Source organism: Hyla sarda, chromosome 5, assembly GCF_029499605.1.
Source record: "Hyla sarda isolate aHylSar1 chromosome 5, aHylSar1.hap1, whole genome shotgun sequence".
NCBI lineage: Eukaryota > Metazoa > Chordata > Amphibia > Anura > Hylidae > Hyla > Hyla sarda.
The window spans coordinates 38,811,320-38,832,479 of record NC_079193.1 but is presented as its reverse complement, the minus strand read 5'-3'; the positions used below and the strand labels follow the sequence as shown (position 1 = coordinate 38,832,479).

The 21,160-nt window shown below is 46.6% G+C and overlaps 1 protein-coding gene and 1 long non-coding RNA gene across 2 annotated transcripts in view; one reads left to right on the top strand and one right to left on the bottom strand.

The window, feature by feature from the left end:
• Positions 1-20,848, top strand: part of LOC130273084 (uncharacterized) — a 48,881-nt gene extending 28,033 nt beyond the window's left edge. Inside the window, exon 3 of the long non-coding RNA XR_008843867.1 lies at positions 20,663-20,848. This is a non-coding gene — a long non-coding RNA (uncharacterized LOC130273084). The remainder of the gene's footprint in view (positions 1-20,662) is intronic.
• Positions 13,781-16,244, bottom strand: OTUD1 (OTU deubiquitinase 1). Its single transcript, XM_056519304.1, has one exon. The coding sequence runs from the start codon at positions 16,002-16,004 to the stop codon at positions 15,066-15,068; it is 939 nt and encodes a 312-aa protein (XP_056375279.1). The 5' UTR covers positions 16,005-16,244; the 3' UTR covers positions 13,781-15,065.
• Positions 20,849-21,160: the final 312 nt, after the last annotated feature.

The following is a 21,160-nucleotide window of genomic DNA, read 5'->3' as shown; positions in this document are numbered from 1 at the left end:
TTCGGAACACAATGTTCTGAACGCTGGGGCAGTGGACTACCCTTTAAGTACGCAGCACAGTTCCCCCCACATTAGGTTTGCAGTATAGTTCCCCCTACATTAGGTTGGCAGTATAGTTCCCCCCACATTAGGTGCAGTATAGTTCCCCACATTAGGTGCAGTATAGTTCCCTCACATTAGGTTGGCAGTATAGTTCCCCACATTAGGTTGGCAGTATAGTTCCCCACATTAGGTTGGCAGTATAGTTCCCAACATGAGATTGGCAGTATAGTTTCCCACATTAGGTGTAGTATAGTTCCCCCACATTAGGAGCAGTATAGTTCCCCCACATTAGGTGCAGTATAGTTCCCCCACATTAGGTGCAGTATAGTTCCCCACATTAGGTGCAGTATAGTTCCCCCACATTAGGTGCAGTATAGTTCCCCCACATTAGGTGCAGTATAGTTCCCCCACATTAGGTGCAGTATAGTTCCCCACATTAGGTGCAGTATAGTCCCCCACATTAGGTGCAGTATAGTCCCCCACATTAGGTGCAGTATAGTTCCCCTACATTAGGCAGTATAGTTCCCCACATTAGGTGCAGTATAGTTCCCCCACATTAGGCTGTAGTTCCCCCACATTAGGTTCAGTATAGTTCTCCCACATTAGGTGCAGTATAGTTCCCCACATTAGGTGCAGTATAGTACCCCACATTAGGTGCAGTATAGTTCCCCACATTAGGTGCAGTATAGTTCCCCCACATTAGGTGCAGTATAGTTCCCCACATTAGGTGCAGTAAAGTTCCCCACATTAGGTGCAGAATAGTTCCCCCACATTGGGTGCAGTATAGTTCCCCACATTAGGTGCAGTATAGTTCCCCCACATTGGGTGCAGTATAGTTCCCCCACATTAGGTGCAGTATAGTTACCCACATTAGGTGCAGTCTAGTCCTCCACATTAGGTGCAGTATAGTTCCCCCACATTAGGTGCAGTATAGTTCCCCCACATTAGGCAGTATAGTTCCCCACATTAGGGGCAGTATAGTTCCCCCACATTAGTCAGTATAGTCCCCCCACAATAGGTTGGCAGTATAGTTCCCCACTAGTAGTGTTCTCTGGCAGGAGAAATGTAATTCTAAAGAAAGAAGGTCCAGCACAAGGAAGTGCCATGAAGCCATAGTCATGTGACCATATTGTAAGAGTATTTTAATGCGCTTCTTTGTAATCAGAACATGCACCATGACTAAGGGTGAATAACACATAAGCTGTACTTACTGCTCTGTACTTTAATTCTTGTACCACGGGATTTAAAGGAGAACTCCTGAATATAAAAATTGGCCCCAATACTGCCGACAGTAAAAAAAAATAAACAGGTACATACCTTCCTCCGCTCCCCCGGGGCCTCCGGTAACCGGCTCCGGTCTCCGCCGGTATCCTCTTCCTAATTGCTGGTGGTCGGTGAGTCATACTGCGCTCAGCCAATCACCGGCCGCAATGAAGTCCCGACTCGACCGGCGATAGGCTGAGCTGCAGTGTGAGAGCGCTTCAGGACACAAAATTCTTCACTAGACCGGCACCTGCTGCCAGGGCTAAAAACAGTTACTGGAGGCCCTGGGGGAGTTGAGGAAGGTATGTACCTGTTAATTTTTTTACTGCCGGCAGTATGGGGGACAATTTTTATATTCTGGAGTTCTCCTTTAATAAAGAACCTTGCATTGCACTTCCCTATAATGGACCCACTTCCTGTAGAAATAAAAATACACAATGGTACAATCCCTGCGAGGGTCCTGGATTGATGTCCCCCTTTTGCCAAAGCTTAGGGGGAACCAACATGCTCCCAGCATCTACCTGGGCCCTGTGAAATGTCAACCGGGCAGCCAAACTGGTTGAAATCCTTAAAAAAAACTGTCAGCCTGTTCACCCACATTAAACCCAATCCACTGGGTTATAGTGTGGGTGAACAGGATTTTAATTAGGGGTCACTTACTTATTTTGGTCATGGATGCGCTTCAATGCAACAGTCATGGATGAAATACCTGAACTTTACAGGCAAATATCTCAGAAGCCAGTGGACCAAAATAAGAAAGTGACCCCTTGTTAGAATCCTGTTCACCCACACTATAACCCGGTGTATTTGGTTTAGTGTGGGTGAACAGGGGCAATGCCTTCAATGCGCTAGTCATGGGAGAAATACCTGAACTTTACAGGCAAATATCTCAGAAGCCAGTGGACCAAAATAAGTAAGTGACCCCTCATTAGAATCCTTGGGTTTAGTGTGGGTGAACAGGCTGTCAGTTTTTCTTTAAAAAAAGGTACCCGGTATTGCAGGGAGGCGAGGAACCTAATGGCCATACACTTCTCCCTTAGACCTCCAGGAGGGGTGTACCAAGAGCAGTGCCCCCTGGACAATCCTAGTGAACAAACACACAATATTTGGTGTGTACAGCCTGGACATCTGGCCAGATCTATAAAAAAAAAAAATCCACTATGGGATTCAATCGATAAGTGCTAAATAGTGGGGAAGTAAGATACATGTCCATGCCGCCACACAGTGAGCCCCAGCCTTCAGGGGTCCCCACCCCACTGGGACACATTAGGGGTTATTTATCATTGTGTTCTATTGCTTTTTTAGGTCTACTGTTACGCCTAGCGCTCCGGGTCCCCGCTCCTCCCCGGAGCGCTCATGGCGTCTCTCTCCCTGCAGCGCCCCGGTCAGTCCCGCTGACCGGGAGCGCTGCACTGTCATGGCCGTCGGGGATGCGATTCGCACAGCGGGACACGCCCGCTCGCGAATCGCATCCCAGGTCACTTACCCGTCCCGGTCCCCTGCTGTCATGTGCTGGCGCGCGCGGCTCCGCTCTCTAGGGCGCGCGCGCGCCAGCTCTCTGAGACTTAAAGGGCCAGTGCACCAATGATTGGTGCCTGGCCCAATTAGCTTAATTGGCTTCCACCTGCTCCCTGGCTATATCTGATCTCCTCCCTTGCACTCCCTTGCCGGATCTTGTTGCCTTGTGCCAGTGAAAGCGTTTAGTGTGTCCAAAGCCTGTGTTACCTGAACTTCTGCTATCCATCCTGACTACGAACCTTGCCGCCTGCCCCCGACCTTCTGCTACGTCTGACCTTGCCTCTGCCTAGTCCTTCTGTCCCACGCCTTCTCAGCAGTCAGCGAGGTTGAGCCGTTGCTAGTGGATACGACCTGGTTGCTACTGCCGCAGCAAGACCATCCCGCTTTGCGGCGGGCTCTGGTGAAAACCAGTAGCCTCTTAGAACCGGTCCACTAGCACGGTCCACGCCTATCCCTCGCTGACACAGCGGATCCACAACCCGTAAGCCGAATCGTGACAGTAGATCCGGCCATGGATCCCGCTGAGGTGCCGCTGCCAAGTCTCGCTGACCTTCCCACGGTGGTCGCTCAGCAATCGCAGCAGATTGCCCAACAAGGACAGCAGCTGTCGCAGTTGACCGCCATGTTACAGCAACTTCTGCCTCTGCTACAGCAGCAACCATCTCCTCCGCCAGCTCCTGCACCTCCTCCGCAGCGAGTGGCCGCTCCTAGCCTCCGCTTGTCCCTGCCGGACAAATTTGATGGGGACTCTAGACTCTGCCGTGGATTTCTGTCTCAGTGTTCCCTGCATATGGAGATGTTGTCGGACTTGTTCCCTTCAGAACGGTCTAAAGTGGCGTTCGTAGTGAGCCTTCTTTCAGGAAAGGCCTTGTCTTGGGCCACACCGCTTTGGGACCGCAATGATCCTGCCACAGCCACAGTCCAGTCCTTCTTCGCTGAAATCCGGAGTGTCTTCGAGGAACCAGCCCGAGCTTCTTCTGCCGAGACTGCCCTGCTGAACCTGGTCCAGGGTAATTCTTCAGTGGGCGAGTACGCCATCCAATTTCGTACTCTTGCTTCCGAGTTATCATGGAATAACGAGGCTCTCTGCGCGACCTTTAAAAAAGGCCTATCCAGTCGCATCAAGGATGTGCTGGCCGCACGAGAGATTCCTGCCAACCTCCAAGAACTCATCCATTTGGCTACCCGCATTGACATGCGTTTTTCTGAGCGACACCAAGAGCTCCGCCAGGAAAAAGACTTAGATCTCTGGGCACCTCTCCCACAGCATCCTTTGCAGTCTACGCCTGGGCCTCCCGCCGAGGAGGCCATGCAAGTGGATCGGTCTCGCCTGACCCAGGAAGAGAGGAATCGCCGTAGGGAAGAAAATCTCTGTCTGTACTGTGCCAGTACCGAGCATTTTTTGGTGGATTGCCCTATCCGTCCTCCACGTCTGGGAAACGCACGCACGCACCCAGCTCACGTGGGTGTGGCGTCTCTTGGTTCTAAGTCTGCTTCTCCACGTCTCACGGTGCCCGTACGGATTTCTCCTGCTGCCAACTCCTCCCTCTCAGCCGTGGCCTGCTTGGACTCTGGTGCCTCTGGGAATTTTATTTTGGAGTCGTTTGTGAACAAATTCCGCATCCCTGTGACCCGTCTCGTCAAGCCGCTCTACATTTCCGCGGTCAATGGAGTCAGACTGGATTGCACCATGCGTTACCGCACAGAACCCCTCCTGATGTGTATTGGACCCCACCACGAAAGGATTGAGCTCTTCGTTCTCCCCAACTGTACCTCTGAGGTCCTCCTCGGTCTGCCATGGCTCCGGCTTCATTCTCCCACCCTTGATTGGACCACCGGGGAGATCAAGAACTGGGACTCTGCTTGCCATCGGAAGTGCCTCTCCCCCCCTCCCAGTCCCGTCAGGCAAGCCTCTGTGCCTCCTCATGGCTCCCGTCCTGGTGTCACCCTGCCCCGTGCCAAGCTTCACCCTCTGCCCTCCCTCCCCATTCCAACTCCTGCTATACTGCCTGCCGTTGAGGAAACCCTCCATTCTTTCCCGGTGTCCTCATCCCAGGGGAGGCAGTTACCGGACAAAAAAAAGGGGAGACCTAAGGGGGGGGGTACTGTTACGCCTAGCGCTCCGGGTCCCCGCTCCTCCCCGGAGCGCTCACGGCGTCTCTCTCCCTGCAGCGCCCCGGTCAGTCCCGCTGAACGGGAGCGCTGCACTGTCATGGCCGTCGGGGATGCGATTCGCACAGCGGGACGCGCCCGCTCGCGAATCGCATCCCAGGTCACTTACCCGTCCCGGTCCCCTGCTGTCATGTGCTGGCGCGCGCGGCTCCGCTCTCTAGGGCGCTCGCGCGCCAGCTCTCTGAGACTTAAAGGGCCAGTGCACCAATGATTGGTGCCTGGCCCAATTAGCTTAATTGGCTTCCACCTGCTCCCTGGCTATATCTGATCTCCTCCCTTGCACTCCCTTGCCGGATCTTGTTGCCTTGTGCCAGTGAAAGCGTTTAGTGTGTCCAAAGCCTGTGTTACCTGAACTTCTGCTATCCATCCTGACTACGAACCTTGCCGCCTGCCCCCGACCTTCTGCTACGTCTGACCTTGCCTCTGCCTAGTCCTTCTGTCCCACGCCTTCTCAGCAGTCAGCGAGGTTGAGCCGTTGCTAGTGGATACGACCTGGTTGCTACTGCCGCAGCAAGACCATCCCGCTTTGCGGCGGGCTCTGGTGAACACCAGTAGCCTCTTAGAACCGGTCCACTAGCACGGTCCACGCCTATCCCTCGCTGACACAGCGGTTCCACAACCCGTAAGCCGAATCGTGACATCTACTTTTGCGAATTTTTTACATTTTTGCACAAATTGCGGGTTATTTTTGCAGGTTTTTTTTTACAAGTTCTAAAATCCCTCATTTTGACCTTTTGGTGTTGCTAGACCATTTTTTAAAGTTACGGATGCAGTGGTCACAAATTTATTATCTGCGTGTTTTAAATTTTTACGCAAATTAAAAAAAAAAAAAACACAAATCTAGACCACCTTCCAACCAAGTCTAAAAAAAATGATTACTCCTGTCTGTTTGCCAAAAACATCAGTCAAAGTGAAAGAGAGGGAGATAGACAGAGAGAGAAAATAAGGTAGAGAATAAGAGTGTTTAAATAAATAAAAAGTTCAAAAATAAGAAATAACGTGCAAAGGAAAAGTAAAGCAGTGAAACATTCAGATATATATTTTTAAGGTACAAAAAAGGAATGGGTAGGCTACAATTCCACTTGTTTTTTGGGGGAAAAACGCCAAGAAAAACGACATGTGGGTTTTAACTTTGGCATTTTTTTCAGGTGGTTTTTATTCTTTTTTGGACTTTAACGATCTAAAAAAGTGATGGAGATACCTTTTTTAACAAAAATTTGTAGGGTACCATTAAAAAACAAATAATAAAAAAGATACAGTAGTGCAAAAAAAAAAAAATTTGAAAAAAGTAGAAAAGAATTTAACGACATTTATCTAATTTATAACAACATTTTTAAACAGGGATCAATTTATGTGGGCGGGCAGGGCACTAAAAATGTAGCCGACAATAATAAAAATGTAGTGTGTGTGTGTTTTTCACTTTTTTTCTTAATTTTTTAAAATTTTTATGTTGTACCACTACTCCCAGCAGGGAACACAGTGTTCCGTGATGGGAGTAGTAGTACCTGTACTAATTGACAGATCGCCCCGGGTCCATTGCAATCCTTCTTATTAATAAAACCCGCATCTAGACAAACCACAAAAATGATCTAGCCAAGACCATTATTGATAATTAACCTCCATTGGACCTTAAAGAGGTACTCCACTGGAAAAAAAAAAATTTTGTTAACCAACTGGTGCCAGAAAGATGAACATATTTGTAAATTACTTCTATTAAAAAATCTTAACCCTTTCAGTACTTATCAGCTGCTGTATGATCCACAGGAAGTTCTTATCTTTTTGAATTTCCTTTTTGTCTTACCTCAGGAACTGTCCAGAGTAGGAGAAACTCCCCATAGAAAACCTATCCTGCTCTGGACAGTTCTTAAAATGGACAGAGGTGTCAGTAGAGAGCACTGTGGTCAGACAAAAATGAAATTCAAAAAGAAAAGAACATCCTGTGGAGCATACAGCAGCTGATAAGTACTGGAAGGATTAAGATTTTAAAATAGAAGTAATTTACAAAGCTGTTTAACTTTCTGGTACTAGTTGATTTAAAAAAAAATTCCAGGGCAGTACCCCTTTAAAGGGGTTGTGCGCAGCCCTGACTTGCGGAGCTCCGCTCACAGCGTCCGGAAGTTCATTACTCCAAACTTGCGGGATTCCGTGTTCGCGGTCCCCGGGCGTGGCGTCACGCCCGGCCCCTCGTGACGACAGTGGTCGTGCCACCTTCCCATAGACTTTCGTTGAGGGGGCGAGACGTCACGAGGGGCGGGCGTGACGTCATGCCCGGAGGCCGCGAACACGGAAGCTCGCACACAGCGTTCGGAGTAATGAACTTCCGGACGCTGTGAGCGGAGCTCCGAAAGTCAGGGCAGCGCACAACCCCTTTAAAGAAAAGAGTAATGGACCATATAAAAACGTTGTATTATATTATCTAAAAATCCCTAAAAGGACTGGGCACATAACTTAGTCCACTTTTAGGCTGCGTTTACACGGCCGTCTAGACCCTTCCTGTTCTTCTCCCGTCAAGAAAAAAATGGACTTAAAAAAAAAACGGATAATAATGGATAAAAACGGATGGTATATGTTTGGATCTGTTATTGTTCAGTTGATAAATAAAAAAAATTATTATTTTTGGTTCTGAGCATGCTCAGAAATAAAAACGGATCAAAAAACAAATTGAAAAAAAAAACGGATGCAAACGGATGCCTTTAAAATGTTAATCACTGATACAAAATACAGCCGTGTGAATGTGACCTTGCTATAGATTCTTAACAAACTCAGTACAGTATATGTGCTGGAGGGAAGTGCATGTTAACATATACTGATCCATATCAATGGAATACATAATAAACCTGCTTTCACTATGTAAGGACAGGTTCACATATGTCTAGATCGGTATAGTGGCCATCAGTTGTGCTGGATCAAAAAATATTTCATGAAGCGATATTTGATCTGATACAACAACAACCTAGGCCAACTCTAACGGATGGCCCTAAGGTATAGCACTGTGCCCCAATTCAGCCTATAGGGCACTCGATGGGACACTAAGTGCATCAACGGGTACTCCGCTGCTCAGCGTTCGAAACAAACTGCTCTGAATGCTGGAGCCGGGAGTTCGTGACATCATAGCCCCGTCCCCTCATGATGTCACACCCCGCCCCCTCAATGCAAGTCTATGGAAGGGGGCGTGACGGCCATCACGCCCCCTCCCATAGACTTGCATTGAGGGGGCGGGGCATCATTAGGGGGTGGGGCTATGACATCACGAGCTCCCAGCGCCTGCTCCAGCGTTCGGAACAGTTTTTTTCCAAGCGTTCAGCAGCGGAGTACCCCTTTAAAAAGAAGCCAATTTATGCTTTTGGTCATCCTTTCAGCCATTTAAAACTGGAAAAAAAATACATTTACTGTGTGTGTGTGTGAACATGGCCTTATATGATAGTCCATTACTTTAAATGGGTAACACTTTATTTTCCCAGTGGTAGTGCTACAGGTGAGTTGAACACTTAAAGGGGTACTCCGCCCCTGGCATCTTATCCCCCTAGGGGATAAGATGTTAGATTGCCGCGGTCCCGATGTTGCGTAACGACGGGCGATACAGGGGCCGGAGCAGCGTGATGTCATGGCTCCGCCCCTCATGACATCACGGCCCGTCCCCTTAATGCAAGTCTATGGCAGGGGGCGTGACGACCACCACACCCCCTTCCCATAGACTTGCATTGACGGGGGCGGGCCATGACGTCACGAGGGGCGGAGCCGTGACGTAACAATGCTCCTGCCCCTGTATTGCCCGTCATTACGTGCAGAGCGATCTCGCTCTGCGCAGTAATAATAGCGGGGTGCTGCAGCGGCGATCTGACATCTTATCCCCTATCCTTTGGATAGGGGATAAGATGTCTAGGGGCGGAGTACCCCTTTAAGGTCTGTTAACATGGCAGAATTTCCGCTTGCGAAATTCCGCCTCAAATTAAAGCCCACAGACTTCTATGGGAAATTCAGAAGTGTGAATGGGAGTGCGGAATCCCATAGAAGTCTATGGGCTTTAATTTGAGGTAGAAATTCTGCTGTTTAAATAGTCCCTTACAGTCAGGTTCCCCCATAGATTACAGCTAATCACTGCGGGTTGCAGCAGTAGAACATACAAAAATCAGCTCTTCAGGGGACTCTCATAACAAAAAGATATTCAAGGGGTCATCTAGGTTGAAAAAAAGAATTGGATATAGGCTGGGGACCTATAAGTGATACTCACCTACTCCAGTCCCACACAGCTCCCGTGTGGTCACTGCTTGTTCCTACTGCAGTATCAGGCTGCTCAGCCAATCACTGATTTAGGCGGGATACTGCTGCAGCCAGGGATTGGTTGAGCAGTAAGGTCCTGCTGAGAAGACTGATCTCGGAAATGGGAACACATGGTGAAGAGCGGGGGACCGGAAGGCGCTGGAATTAAATATGCAGAGGACCAGGATAGGTGAGTATTACTATTTATTTATTTTTACTGTGCCACAAGCCATATTTTTAAGATGTTGTAAACTAGGACAACCCTCTTAAGAGAGCACAATGTATACAAATTAACACTATGTTTGAGTAACTATACCCCTTTTTTGGCACTTTAAAAAGAGTTGCTAAATTTGGTCTCAAAATGGAAAAATAACAAACTGTACAATGTATTTATATTACCATGATGGGCCGCAGTGGTGACATTACTACAAAAAGCAGTGGACACATAAGGCAGGCAGTAGGGTACCAGAGGTGCACAGTTTTATTTTTCTATTTTGAGGCTACGAACACACACATCTTTTGTTTGGCCTCTTTTTGGACTCAACAAAAAGCCACAAAAAATGCTCCTCGTTTTTCTCCTTCTTGATGAATTTTTTTGTGGTATTTTTTTCCCCAAAAAGTGTTTTTTAATATTGTCTTCTTTTTACTTAACCCCTTAAGGACTCAGGGTTTTTCCGTTTTTGCACTTTCGTTTTTTCCTCCTTACCTTTTAAAAATCATAACCCTTTCAATTTTCCACCTAAAAATCCATATTATGGCTTATTTTTTGCGTCGCCAATTCTACTTTGCAGTGACATTAGTCATTTTACCCAAAAATGCACGGCAAAACGGAAAAAAATCATTGTGCGACAAAATCGAAGAAAAAACGCCATTTTGTAACTTTTGGGGGCTTCCGTTTCTACGCAGTGCATATTTTGGTAAAAATTACACCTTATCATTATTCTGTAGGTCCATACGGTTAGAATGATACCCTACTTATATAGGTTTGATTTTGTCGCACTTCTGGAAAAAATCATAACTACATGCAGGAAAATTAATACGTTCAAAAATGTCATCTTCTGACCCCTATAACTTTTTTATTTTTCCATGTACAGGGCGGTATGAGGACTCATTTTTTGCGCCGTGATCTGAAGTTTTTATCGGTATAATTTTTGTTTTGATCGGACTTTTTGATCACTTTTTATTCATTTTTTAATGGTATAAAAAGTGACCAAAATACGCTTTTTTTGACTTTGGAATTTTTTTGCGCGTACGCCATTGACCGTGCAGTTTAATTAATTATATATTTTTATAGTTCGGACATTTACGCATGCGGCGATACCACATACGGTATGTTTATTTTTTTTTACACTGTTTTATTTTTTTTATGGGAAAAGGGGGGTGATTCAAACTTTTATTAGGGAAGGGGTTAAATGACCTTTATTAACACTTTTTTTTTACTTTTTTTTTGCAGTGTTATAGGTCCCATAGGGACCTATAACACTGCACACACTGATCTCTCATGCTGATCACTGGCGTGTATTAACACGCCTGTGATCAGTGTTATCGGCGCTTGACTGCTCCTGCCTGGATCTCAGGCACGGAGCAGTCATTCGTCGATCGGACACCGAGGAGGCAGGTAAGAGCCCTCCCGGTGTCCGGTCAGCTGTTCGGGACGCCGCGATTTCACTGCGGCGGTCCCGAACAGCCCGACTGAGCAGCCGGGTCACTTTCACTTTCGCAGCGGCGGTCAGCTTTGACCGCCGCTTCTAAAGGGTTAATACCGCACATCGCCGCGATCGCCAATGTGTGGTATTAGCCGCGGGTCCCGGCCGTTGATGAGTGCCGGGACCGACGCGATATGATGCGGGATCGCGGCACGATCCCGCTTCATATCGCGGGAGTCGGCGCAGGACGTAAATATACGTCCTGCGTCGTTAAGGGGTTAAAGGAGTATTCCAGGAAAAAACTTTTTTTTATATATCAACTGGCTCCAGAAAGTTAAACAGATTTGTAAATTACTTCTATAAAAAAAATCTTAATCCTTTCAGTACTTATGAGCTTCTGAAGTTAAGGTTATTCTTTTCTGTCTAAGTGCTCTCTGATGACACATCTCGGGGGATTTGCTATGGGGATTTGCTTCTAAACTGGGCGTTTCCCGAGACAGGTCTCATGAGAGAGCACTTAGACAGAAAAGAACAACCTTAACTTCAGAAGCTCATAAGTTCTGAAAGTACTATTTTTTAATATAAGTAATTTACAAGTCTGTTTAACTTTCTGGAGCAAGTTGATATATAAAAAAACAGTTTTTCCCTGGAATACCCCTTTAATGTTTTATCCCCTGCATTTTTCTCATTACAAGTCTTTGTATTTTTTATCATGGACCGCGCAGCACTGCGCCGTCACCATTGATGGCAATGCAGTGCTTGAGGACTTCCGTGCAAACAAAGAACATGTTCCTTCTTTGCGCGAAACAATTTCAACAGCGGAATTCACACTGATGGTAACGTTCACTGCGCGGAATTCCACTCATGGAATTCCGCGATGTGAATATGCCCTTAAAGTTTGTTTTCAGGTGGGTTTTTTTGCAGCCCGGGCACAACGGACTGGAGATACTTTTCAGTAGACTATAGAGAACTGTAGCGCATATATCCGAAGGATAGGGGATAAGGCATAGATCGCGGAGGGGTCCGACCACTGGGACCCCCCCCCCCCCCCCCACGATCTCCTGTACGGGGCCGCAACAATATGCTGGAAAAGGGGGGGGGTTCCGTCCCCGCATGACGCGGCGGCAGACACGCCCCCGCCATGTATCCCATAGAGGACGACACGGCGCTTCCTAAAGACTGCCGCTGCTTCCTACAGGAGATTCCGGGGGGGTCCCAGCGTTCTGATCCCCCGCGATCTAGAACTTAATACTATAACTGTAAGGAAACACCTTAGGTGCGGACATTTATTCTGGTGTAAACAATCACTTTTGCTAGAAACTTCATTGCAAATGTGTAAACAATACAATACACCGTTGTATAACACTGTCAGGCAATGTTTTCCAAACAGTGTGTCTCCAGCTGTTGCAAAACTACAACTTCCAGCATACAGCCATTGTATAACACTGTAAGGCAGTGTTTTCCAAACAGTGTGTCTCCAGCTGTTGCAAAACTACAACTACAGCTCCAGCTGTTGCAAAACTACAACTCCCAGCATGCCCGGACAGCCAAAGGCTGTCCGGGCATGCTGAGAGTTGTAGATTTGAAACAGCTGGAGGCTCACTGTTTGGAGAACACTGCTGTACAGCTATGAGAATACGGATACACAATATTTTACCAAGTCGTGGAACCAAAGCAGAGAAATACTCTAAAGCAGCGTTTCCCCAGCATGCCTCCAGCTGTTGCAAAACTACAATTCTCAGTATGCCCAGACAGTAAAAGGCTGACCGGGCATGCTGAGAGTTGTAGTTTTGCAATAGCTGGAGACACACTGTTTGGAAAACACTGCTGTAAGGCTATGTGAATACACAGTATTTTACCAAGGAATGGAACCAAAACAGGGAAATAATCTAACACAGTATTTCCCCGTTGTAAAACTATAACTCCCAGCATGACCAGACAGCCTTTGGGCATACTGGGAGTTGTAATTTAGCAACAGCTGGAGACACACTGTTTGGAAAACACTGCTGTAAGGCTATGTGAACACACAGTATTTTGTCAGGTAGTGGAATCGAAACAGAGAAATAATCTAATGCAGCATTTCCCCAAACAGTGTACCTTCAGCTGTTACAAAACTACAACTCTCAGCATGCCCAGACAGTAAAAGGCTATCTGGGCATGCTGGGAGTTGTTGTTTGGCCACTGGAGATACACAGTATGTAAAGCACTGCTGCAACACAGTATTTTACCAAGGCGTGAAACTAAAACGGATACATACTCTTAACGCAATGTTTTCCTGTTGAAAAACTACAACTCCCAGCATCCCCAGATAGTAAAAGGCTGTCTGGGCATGCTGGGAGTTGAAGTTTTGCAACAGCTGGAGAAACACTATTTGGAAAAAACACTGCTGTATGGCTATGTCAACACACAGTATTTTATCGAGGAGTGGAACCATAACTGAGAAATACTCTGTTTTTTGTGTTTCTCCAAACACGATGCCTCCAGCTGTTGCCAAACTACAACTCCCAGCATGCCTGGCTGCAAACGGCTGTCTGGGCATGCTGGGAGTTGTAGTTGTGTGCCTCCAGCTGTTGCAAAACTACAACTTCCAGCATGCAACCATTGTGTAACACTCTAAGGCAGTGATTTCCAAACCATTGTATAAACACGAATACAATGGTTTGGAAATCCCCATTGTATAACACTGTAAAGCAGTGTTTTCCCAAACAGTGTGTCTCCAGCTGTTGCAAAACTACAACTCCCAGCATGCCCGGACAGCCGAAGGCTGTCTGGGCATGCTGGGAGTTGTAGTTTTGCAACAGCTGGAGACACACTTCTGTAAGGCTATGTGAACACAAAATATTTTTTACCAAGGAGTGGAATCGAGAAATGCTCTAACGCAATGTTTCCCAGTACTACAACTCCGAGCATCCCCAGATAGTAAAAGGGCATGCTGAGAGTTGTAGTTTTGCAACAGCTGAAGAAACCATATTTGGAATAAACACTGCTGTATGGCTATGTGAACACACAGTATTTCATCAAGGAGTGGCACCATAACTGAGAAATACTCAGTTGTTTGTGTTTCCCCAAACACGATGCCTCCAGCTGTTGCAAAACTACAACTTCCAGCATGAAACCATTGTGTAACACCCTAAGGCAGGGATTTCCAAACCATTGTATAACACGAATACAATGGTTTATAAATCACCATTGCATAACACTGTAAGGCAGTGTTTTCCAAACAGTGTGTCTCCAGCTGTTGCAAAACTACAACTCCCAACATTCCCGGACAGCCGTGGGAATTGTAGTTTTGCAACAGCTGGAGACACACTGTTTAGAAAACACTGCTGTAAGGCTATGTCAACACAAAATATTTTTACCAAGGAGTAGAACCGAGAAATACTCTAACGCAATGTTTCCCTGTTGCAAAACTACAACTCCCAGCATCCCCAGACATCAAAAGGCTGTCTGGGCATGCTGAGAATTCTAGTTCTGCAACAGCTGGAGGCACACACTGTCCAAAATGCGCAGTCTGAACAGGCCGCACTTTGCCACCTACTGCAGGACCATCTCTCTGCCGCCAGACAAAGGGGTTAAGAACAAACAACACTGATTGAAAAACAAAAGTTAAGAAAATTTATTCATTCCAAAACTAAAAACAAGGAATGTCACTAGAATGTACATAGAAATCCCATAAAACATTACAAAAAAAAAAACTAAAAACTTGAAAAATAGGAATCGGATTAATAAATACTGAGCTGCAACACAGAAGAAAGGAGATATCGCCATGCTGCTGCCCCACCCCCTCCGCCCAGACCGATACAAAGTATCCAGTTCTCCACAACAAGGCGAATAGTAAACAAACAAAATGTAGCAAAATAGACTTTTTGTACAAATAGAATCGCTTTTTTTTTTTAATATCAGAGAGACATCTTGTCAATGGATCTGACACAGTATAAATAGCACATGGAGTTTATTATCCGAGGGTACAACTACACAATAAACAAACCATAAGGCCTCAAGTCTAAGGGGAAGGGGGGGGGGGGCAAGAAGAAGGTTTAAAGTGCTGGAGGGGTTTTAGGCCCCTTGTGTGGTCAGGGTTAGAGGGTCCTTTTCCTCAAGGATTGAAGGGTTGGGGTTCCACCTTGTCCAGGTCCATCTGCTCAAGGTTTAGAAGGAGACATCTCAGGAACAAGAGTTCTGCTCAATGTACATTTTGGACAGGGAAAGGGCCATGGACTTGGCCAGCTCTTGGTCTCGGTGTCTCTGGGCCTGGTTCTGCTTGCTCCAGCTCTCATACTCCGGATTGGGTAAGGGTTCCCCAAAGACAGCATCATAGTGCCCATTGCTGAGCCAGCTTAGCCAGATGCTGTGCCTGGAGGGGTCCTCTGCCCCCAGGTGGTGCACCATGGTGGACACAGTGGGGCACTCCAGGCGACCTCCAGTGGTCAGGTGGATGTTGACATTGAGCATTTGGCTCATGGCTAGTAATTCTGGGTACCCGGCCCAGGCTCCATCCTGGGCGGCGTTGATCAGGAACTCCCCGATGTCCCCCTCGATGATCAGGTTGAAGGTGTCCAGGTGGTCGGCCACATGGTGCACGGTGCGCTCCCGGAGCTCGGAGTGCAGGCTCTGGTCGCCGTACATGGCCTTACTGATCGCTCGGTACAAGCAATTACCGTCGGGGATGATGTGGAAGCGATATCGGTTCTTCTCTCGCAGATACTTGTCCTGCTTCTCCAACTCGGCCAGATGCAAAGCCAGGCGCTCCTGGGAGGACTCCGCGGGGCCCCTGGGGCCCTGATCTGCCAGCGGCAGGGAGGGGGAGCTGTTGGTGCTGGGCCGCCAGTATCGGCTGCTCTCCTCCGGCCTGATGCTTTCCTGCTGCACCATATCGCTCAGCCATGTATGGAGGTCTGAAGGGGGGGAGGAGGATGGCTGCGGCTGGGCCTGGCACTCCTGGCTCTTCTGGAGATGGGGGGCAGATAGCTGCATGCTGGACCCCGACCTCCCAAATCTTGGCTGGAGGAGGCGGATTGGCACGATCCTCTCCTGGCTGCACATGGGTCTGAAGTGGGTGTGAGCGCTGCCCTGCGCCTGGGGGAGGTAGGAGAAGGCGGGCATGGTGCGGGAGGAGCTGCGCTGTTTGTGTCAATGGCCTGAGCCATGCTGCCGTATTTATATACACAGTACTCACCGGGGTGGGTGTAAATATAGCCCACACGTTATCACTGTGTCACCCTCCTAAATAATGACTGATAGTAATACTGCTACATCATGCCAAGGAAAAATACCCCCAGATACTATCTACTTGTGGGTGAAGGTTACACAACAAGACAACAATGGATACAAAATGATTCATGGAACGTAGTTATTGAGAAATATAATAAATGTTTAGAAAAATAAGGGACACAGAGGGAGATGTATCAAAACCTGTGCAGAGGAAGAGTGGTGCAGTTGCCCATAGCAACCAATCAGATCGCTTCTTTCATTTTCCTCTAAAGAGGCCTGTGGAAAATGAAAGAAGCAATCTGATTGGTTGCTATGGGCAACTGCACCGCTCTTCCTCTGCACAGGTTTTGAGAAATCTCCCCCATGGAATGTAGATGACATTAATAGTGTCATATCAGTGTCTGATGAGCAGCGTTCTTACTGGAACAGCCTGGGAGTTATAGTTTCGCCACAGCTGGAGGCACACTGTTTGGGGAACATTGCCCGGATAACCCGTTTATGAGATCAGTAATGTCATATAGTGTCCCACAGTGTGTAGACTGATGTTCCCCAATCTGTGGCTCTGCAGCTGTTGCAAAACTACGACTCCCATCATGCCAGGACAACAGATATGACATTGGTAGTGTTATATAGAGGCCCACAGTAAAGTGATGTTCCCCAACCTGCAAAACTACAACTCCCATCAGGTCCGGACAACAAATGTGACATCAATAGTGGCCAAGAGTGTCTAGACCAGTGGTCTTCAACCTGCAGACCTCCAGATGTTGCAAAACTACAACTCCTAGCATGCCCGGACAGCCGTTGGCTGTCCGGGCATGCTGGGAGTTGTAGTTTTGCAACATCTGGAGGTCCGCAATTTGGAGACCATTGGTCTAGACTGATGTTTCGCAATCTGCGGCTCTCCAGCTGTTGCAAAACTGCAACTCCCATCATTCCATCAGTAGTGTCATATAGAGGCCCGCAGTAAACTGATGTTCCCCAACCTGCAAAACTACAACTCCCATCATGTCCAGACAACAAATGTGACATCAAGAGTGTCTAGACTGATGTTTCCCAATCTGTGGCTCTCCAGCTGTTGCTAAACTACAATACTCCAGATGTTACAACCCTACAACACCCATCATGCTCTGAAAGCCAAAATGACATCTATAGTGCCATATAGGGCTCCTAGACCGGTGTTACCTAATCTGAGGATCTCCAGCTGTTGCAAAACTACAACTCTCATCATGCCCTGACATCTGATATAGGGTCATTTCGGATGTCAGGGCATGATGGGAGTTGTAGTTTTGCAATAGTGTCATATAGTGCCACATGTCTAGACTGGTGTTCCCCAACCCCAGGTTCTCCAGCTGTTGCCAAACTACAACTCCTATCTTGCCCTGATAGTAGCTTCTCATATATGGTTATAGTAATTTATAGAGATGAGCGAACTTACAGTAAATTTGATTCGTCACGAACTTCTCGGCTCGGCAGTTGATGGCTTTTCCTGCATAAATTAGTTCAGCTTTCAGGTGCTCCGGTGGGCTGGAAAAGATGGATACAGTCCTAGTAGACTCTTTCCTAGAAATGTATCCACCTTTTCCAGCCCACCAGAGCACCTGAAGGCTGAACTAATTTATGCAGGATAAGTCATCAACTGGCGAGCCGAGAAGTTTGTGACGAATCGAATTTACTGTAAGTTCGCTCATCTCTAGTAATTTATTATTACTACATGTAGTTTTCCCCATATATTTAGTGGTAGTGGTACACAGATGATCTTGCGTACTGTGCGCCTATACAACAGATTAATGGGGGCTCGCTGTTTACCGTAAAGGGAGTTGTTTGCTGTTGCAAAACTACAATTCCCAGCATGCCCGGACAGCCTTTGGCTCATGCAGGGACTTGTAGTTTTGCTGGAGGCACCCTGTTTGGGAAAATGCTTTAAACAAAGGGATTCCCCCTTAAAGTGACAGCAAAATTCATGACGTCATCACTTTGTCTGTAGTTCCTTCAAAACTTTTCACTTCTGTAACACAATACACTCATAAGAATAAGATTAGTGAAATAAAAAAAAAACTATGGTTAAAAATCCGCTCTCACATAACGCAAAGAATACAAAACAAACGACGTCATCGCTGTAGAATTCTACTCGCGCGCCACGCCCCTCCCCCTGCGTGACGTCACGCCGGCCAATCCAGAACCATCGAGAACGCTCTACGCCGCTATTCTCCAACGTTTTGTTTACATTCGGATTGGCGACGTCACCACGCAGCCGCCATCTTGGAACGCGCGCGGGAGGATTATTCTCGCCTCTTGTTTACCGCTCGGCTCCAGGGCCCCGCCCACAACATGGCTTTTGATTGACAGGCGCCGCCTGCTGTGGTGACGGAGCGGCCGCGCGCTGGACTCTCAGGTCAGGTTACCTGCGCTTGTCAGTCAGCGGCCGCAGCTGTTGTTGAGGTTTGGCGGGAAGTGTGAGGGGTCGCGCGCTTTGTAGATGCGGTTATGGTGATATTTTGGGGTGTGAGGTAGTAGTGTATGGCTGACTGTGCTGGGTGACTTCATTTACTGGAATCAGGGGACTGGTCACTGGTCTGCTTATAGGTTGTGAAGAATGGGTAAGATTATATATATATATATATATATATATATATATATATATATATCTCCTGTATTCAGTGAAACAAAGTATACAGTCACAAGAATCGAGTTTAACCCCTTAAATGACAAGTATCATGTAAAAAAAAAAAAATCCTATCCGAAGGGCTCCTGTTCGGCGTGTAACGACCCCAGCCCGAAGCAGAGGCTGTTCCCCCCCTTCTCCATATAGCTGTATGTGAGAGCTGTTCGGCAATCTTCTTCGGCTCTCCCATACAGATATAGAGGGGGCTTGGTGGTCCCTGCTTCAGGTGGTGGTCCTGATGTGCTGCTTTAAAGGGGAGCTGGGGCTCTAAACATGAGATTGTGCGGGGGGCCCAGCACTCAGATCTCCCCGCAATCTAAAACGTATCCCCTATCCTTCGGTTAGGAGATACGTTTTTTACATGATGCTTGTCCTTTAACCCCTTAACAACATAGGATGCAAATGTACGTCATGGTGTGGTGGTACTTAACGCACCAGGATGTACATTTACGTTCTATACATGACACGAGCTCCGGATCGGTGCTCGCACCCTACACGGCAGGTCCCGGCTGCTATCAGCCTGGGACCCGCCAGTAATGGCAGACATCAGCGATCGCGTTAATATCCACCATTAACCCCTCAGATGCCATGATCAATACAGATCACAACATCTGCGGCTATGCGGGCGTTAAACTGGATGATTGGATCGCCACGCCGTAACAGTGCTGCAGGGATCCGGTCATCCAAAATGCCGGGTGGAGGTCCCTTCACCTGCCTCCGTCTATCTCATCGGGTCTTCTGCTCTGGTCTGAGATTGAGCAGACCAGAGCAGAAGATCGCAGATTAACACTGATCAGTGTTATGCATAAGGCATAGCACTAAACAGTGTCAGCAATCAAATGATTGCAATAAATAGTCCCCTGTGGGGACTTAAAAGGTGTGAAAAAAAATGTGAAAAATCCCCTCCCCCAATAAAAATGTAAATTGTCACTTTTTCCCATTTTACCCCCAAAAAGTGTAAATATAAATTAATAAATGAATAAACTTTTGGTATAGCTGAATGCGTAAATGTCCGATCTATCAAAATATAATGTTAATTATCCTGTACGAGGAATGGCATAAACGTAGAGAAAAAAAATGCTGCTTTTTTGTCATATTACATTCCAAAAAAAAAGCGATTTAAAAGTTTCATATAGGCAAATGTGGTATCGATAAAAAGCACAGATCACAGCGCAAAAAATGAGCCCTCATACTGCCGCGTATACGGAAACATTTGAGAGTTATAGGTAGTCAAAATAGAGGGATTTTAAACATACTAATTTGTCTAAAAAGTTTGAGATTTTTTTTTAAGCAGTACAATAATAGAAAAGTATGTAATGATGGGTATAATTTTAATCATATTGACCCACAGAATAAAAAAAGAAAAATACATTTTTACCGTAAAGTGTACAGCGTAAAGACGAAACCTTCCAAAATTTGCAAAATTGCATTTTCTTTTCAATTTCCCCACACAAATAATATTTTTTTGGGTGCGCCATACATTTTGTGGTAAAATGAGTGATGTCATGACAAAGGACAACTGGTCGTGCTGGAGAAAGAGACTGATATAGCGAGACACATTTTAGGGCAGTGATCCTCAAACTATGACTCTCCAGCTGTTGTAAAACAACAACTCCCAGCATGTCCTCACTTTCAGGGAATGCTGGTAGTAGTGGTTGTGTATTTTTTTTACACCTTAATTTTTGGTATTGGAAATGTGCACCAAATGTATCACAGTGCAGGGTATGTGATATATATATATATATATATATATATATATATATATATATATATATGTATATGTATATGTATATGTGTGTGTGTGTGTTACATATGTTTTTTACCAATTTTTTCCCCCCTAAATTTACTAACCTATTTTTCTTGTTTTTTTTTTTTTTTCTCATTTCAGATCTGTGTATGCAGAGGACTTCTTCAGATTCCGTGGACTACAACGTTGACCTGCATTTTTTTTGTTAAATATTAATAAAATGGTTAATCAGCGCTTGTGGGGGAGTGATTTTTTGAACAAAAGTTTTTAAAATGTTTTGTGTTTTTTCTTAACATTTACTTTACTAGGCTTAGTAGTGGAAGCCTTTTTATACATTTTAGACTTCATTATTGTTTTTTTAAAGGGGTAGTCCAGTGGTGAAAAACGTATCCCCTATCCTAAGGATAGGGAATAATTTTGAGATCGCGGGGGGTCCGATCGCTGGGGCCCCCTGCGATCTCTCTGTACGGGGGTCAGGCTCTCCGGCCAGATAGCGGGTGTCGACCTCCGCACGAAGCGGCGGCCGACACGCCCCCTCAATACATCTCTATGGCAGAGCCGGAGATTGCCGAAGGCAGCGCTTTGGCTCTGCCATAGAGTTGTATTGAGGGGGCGTGTCGGCCGCCGCTTCGTGCGGAG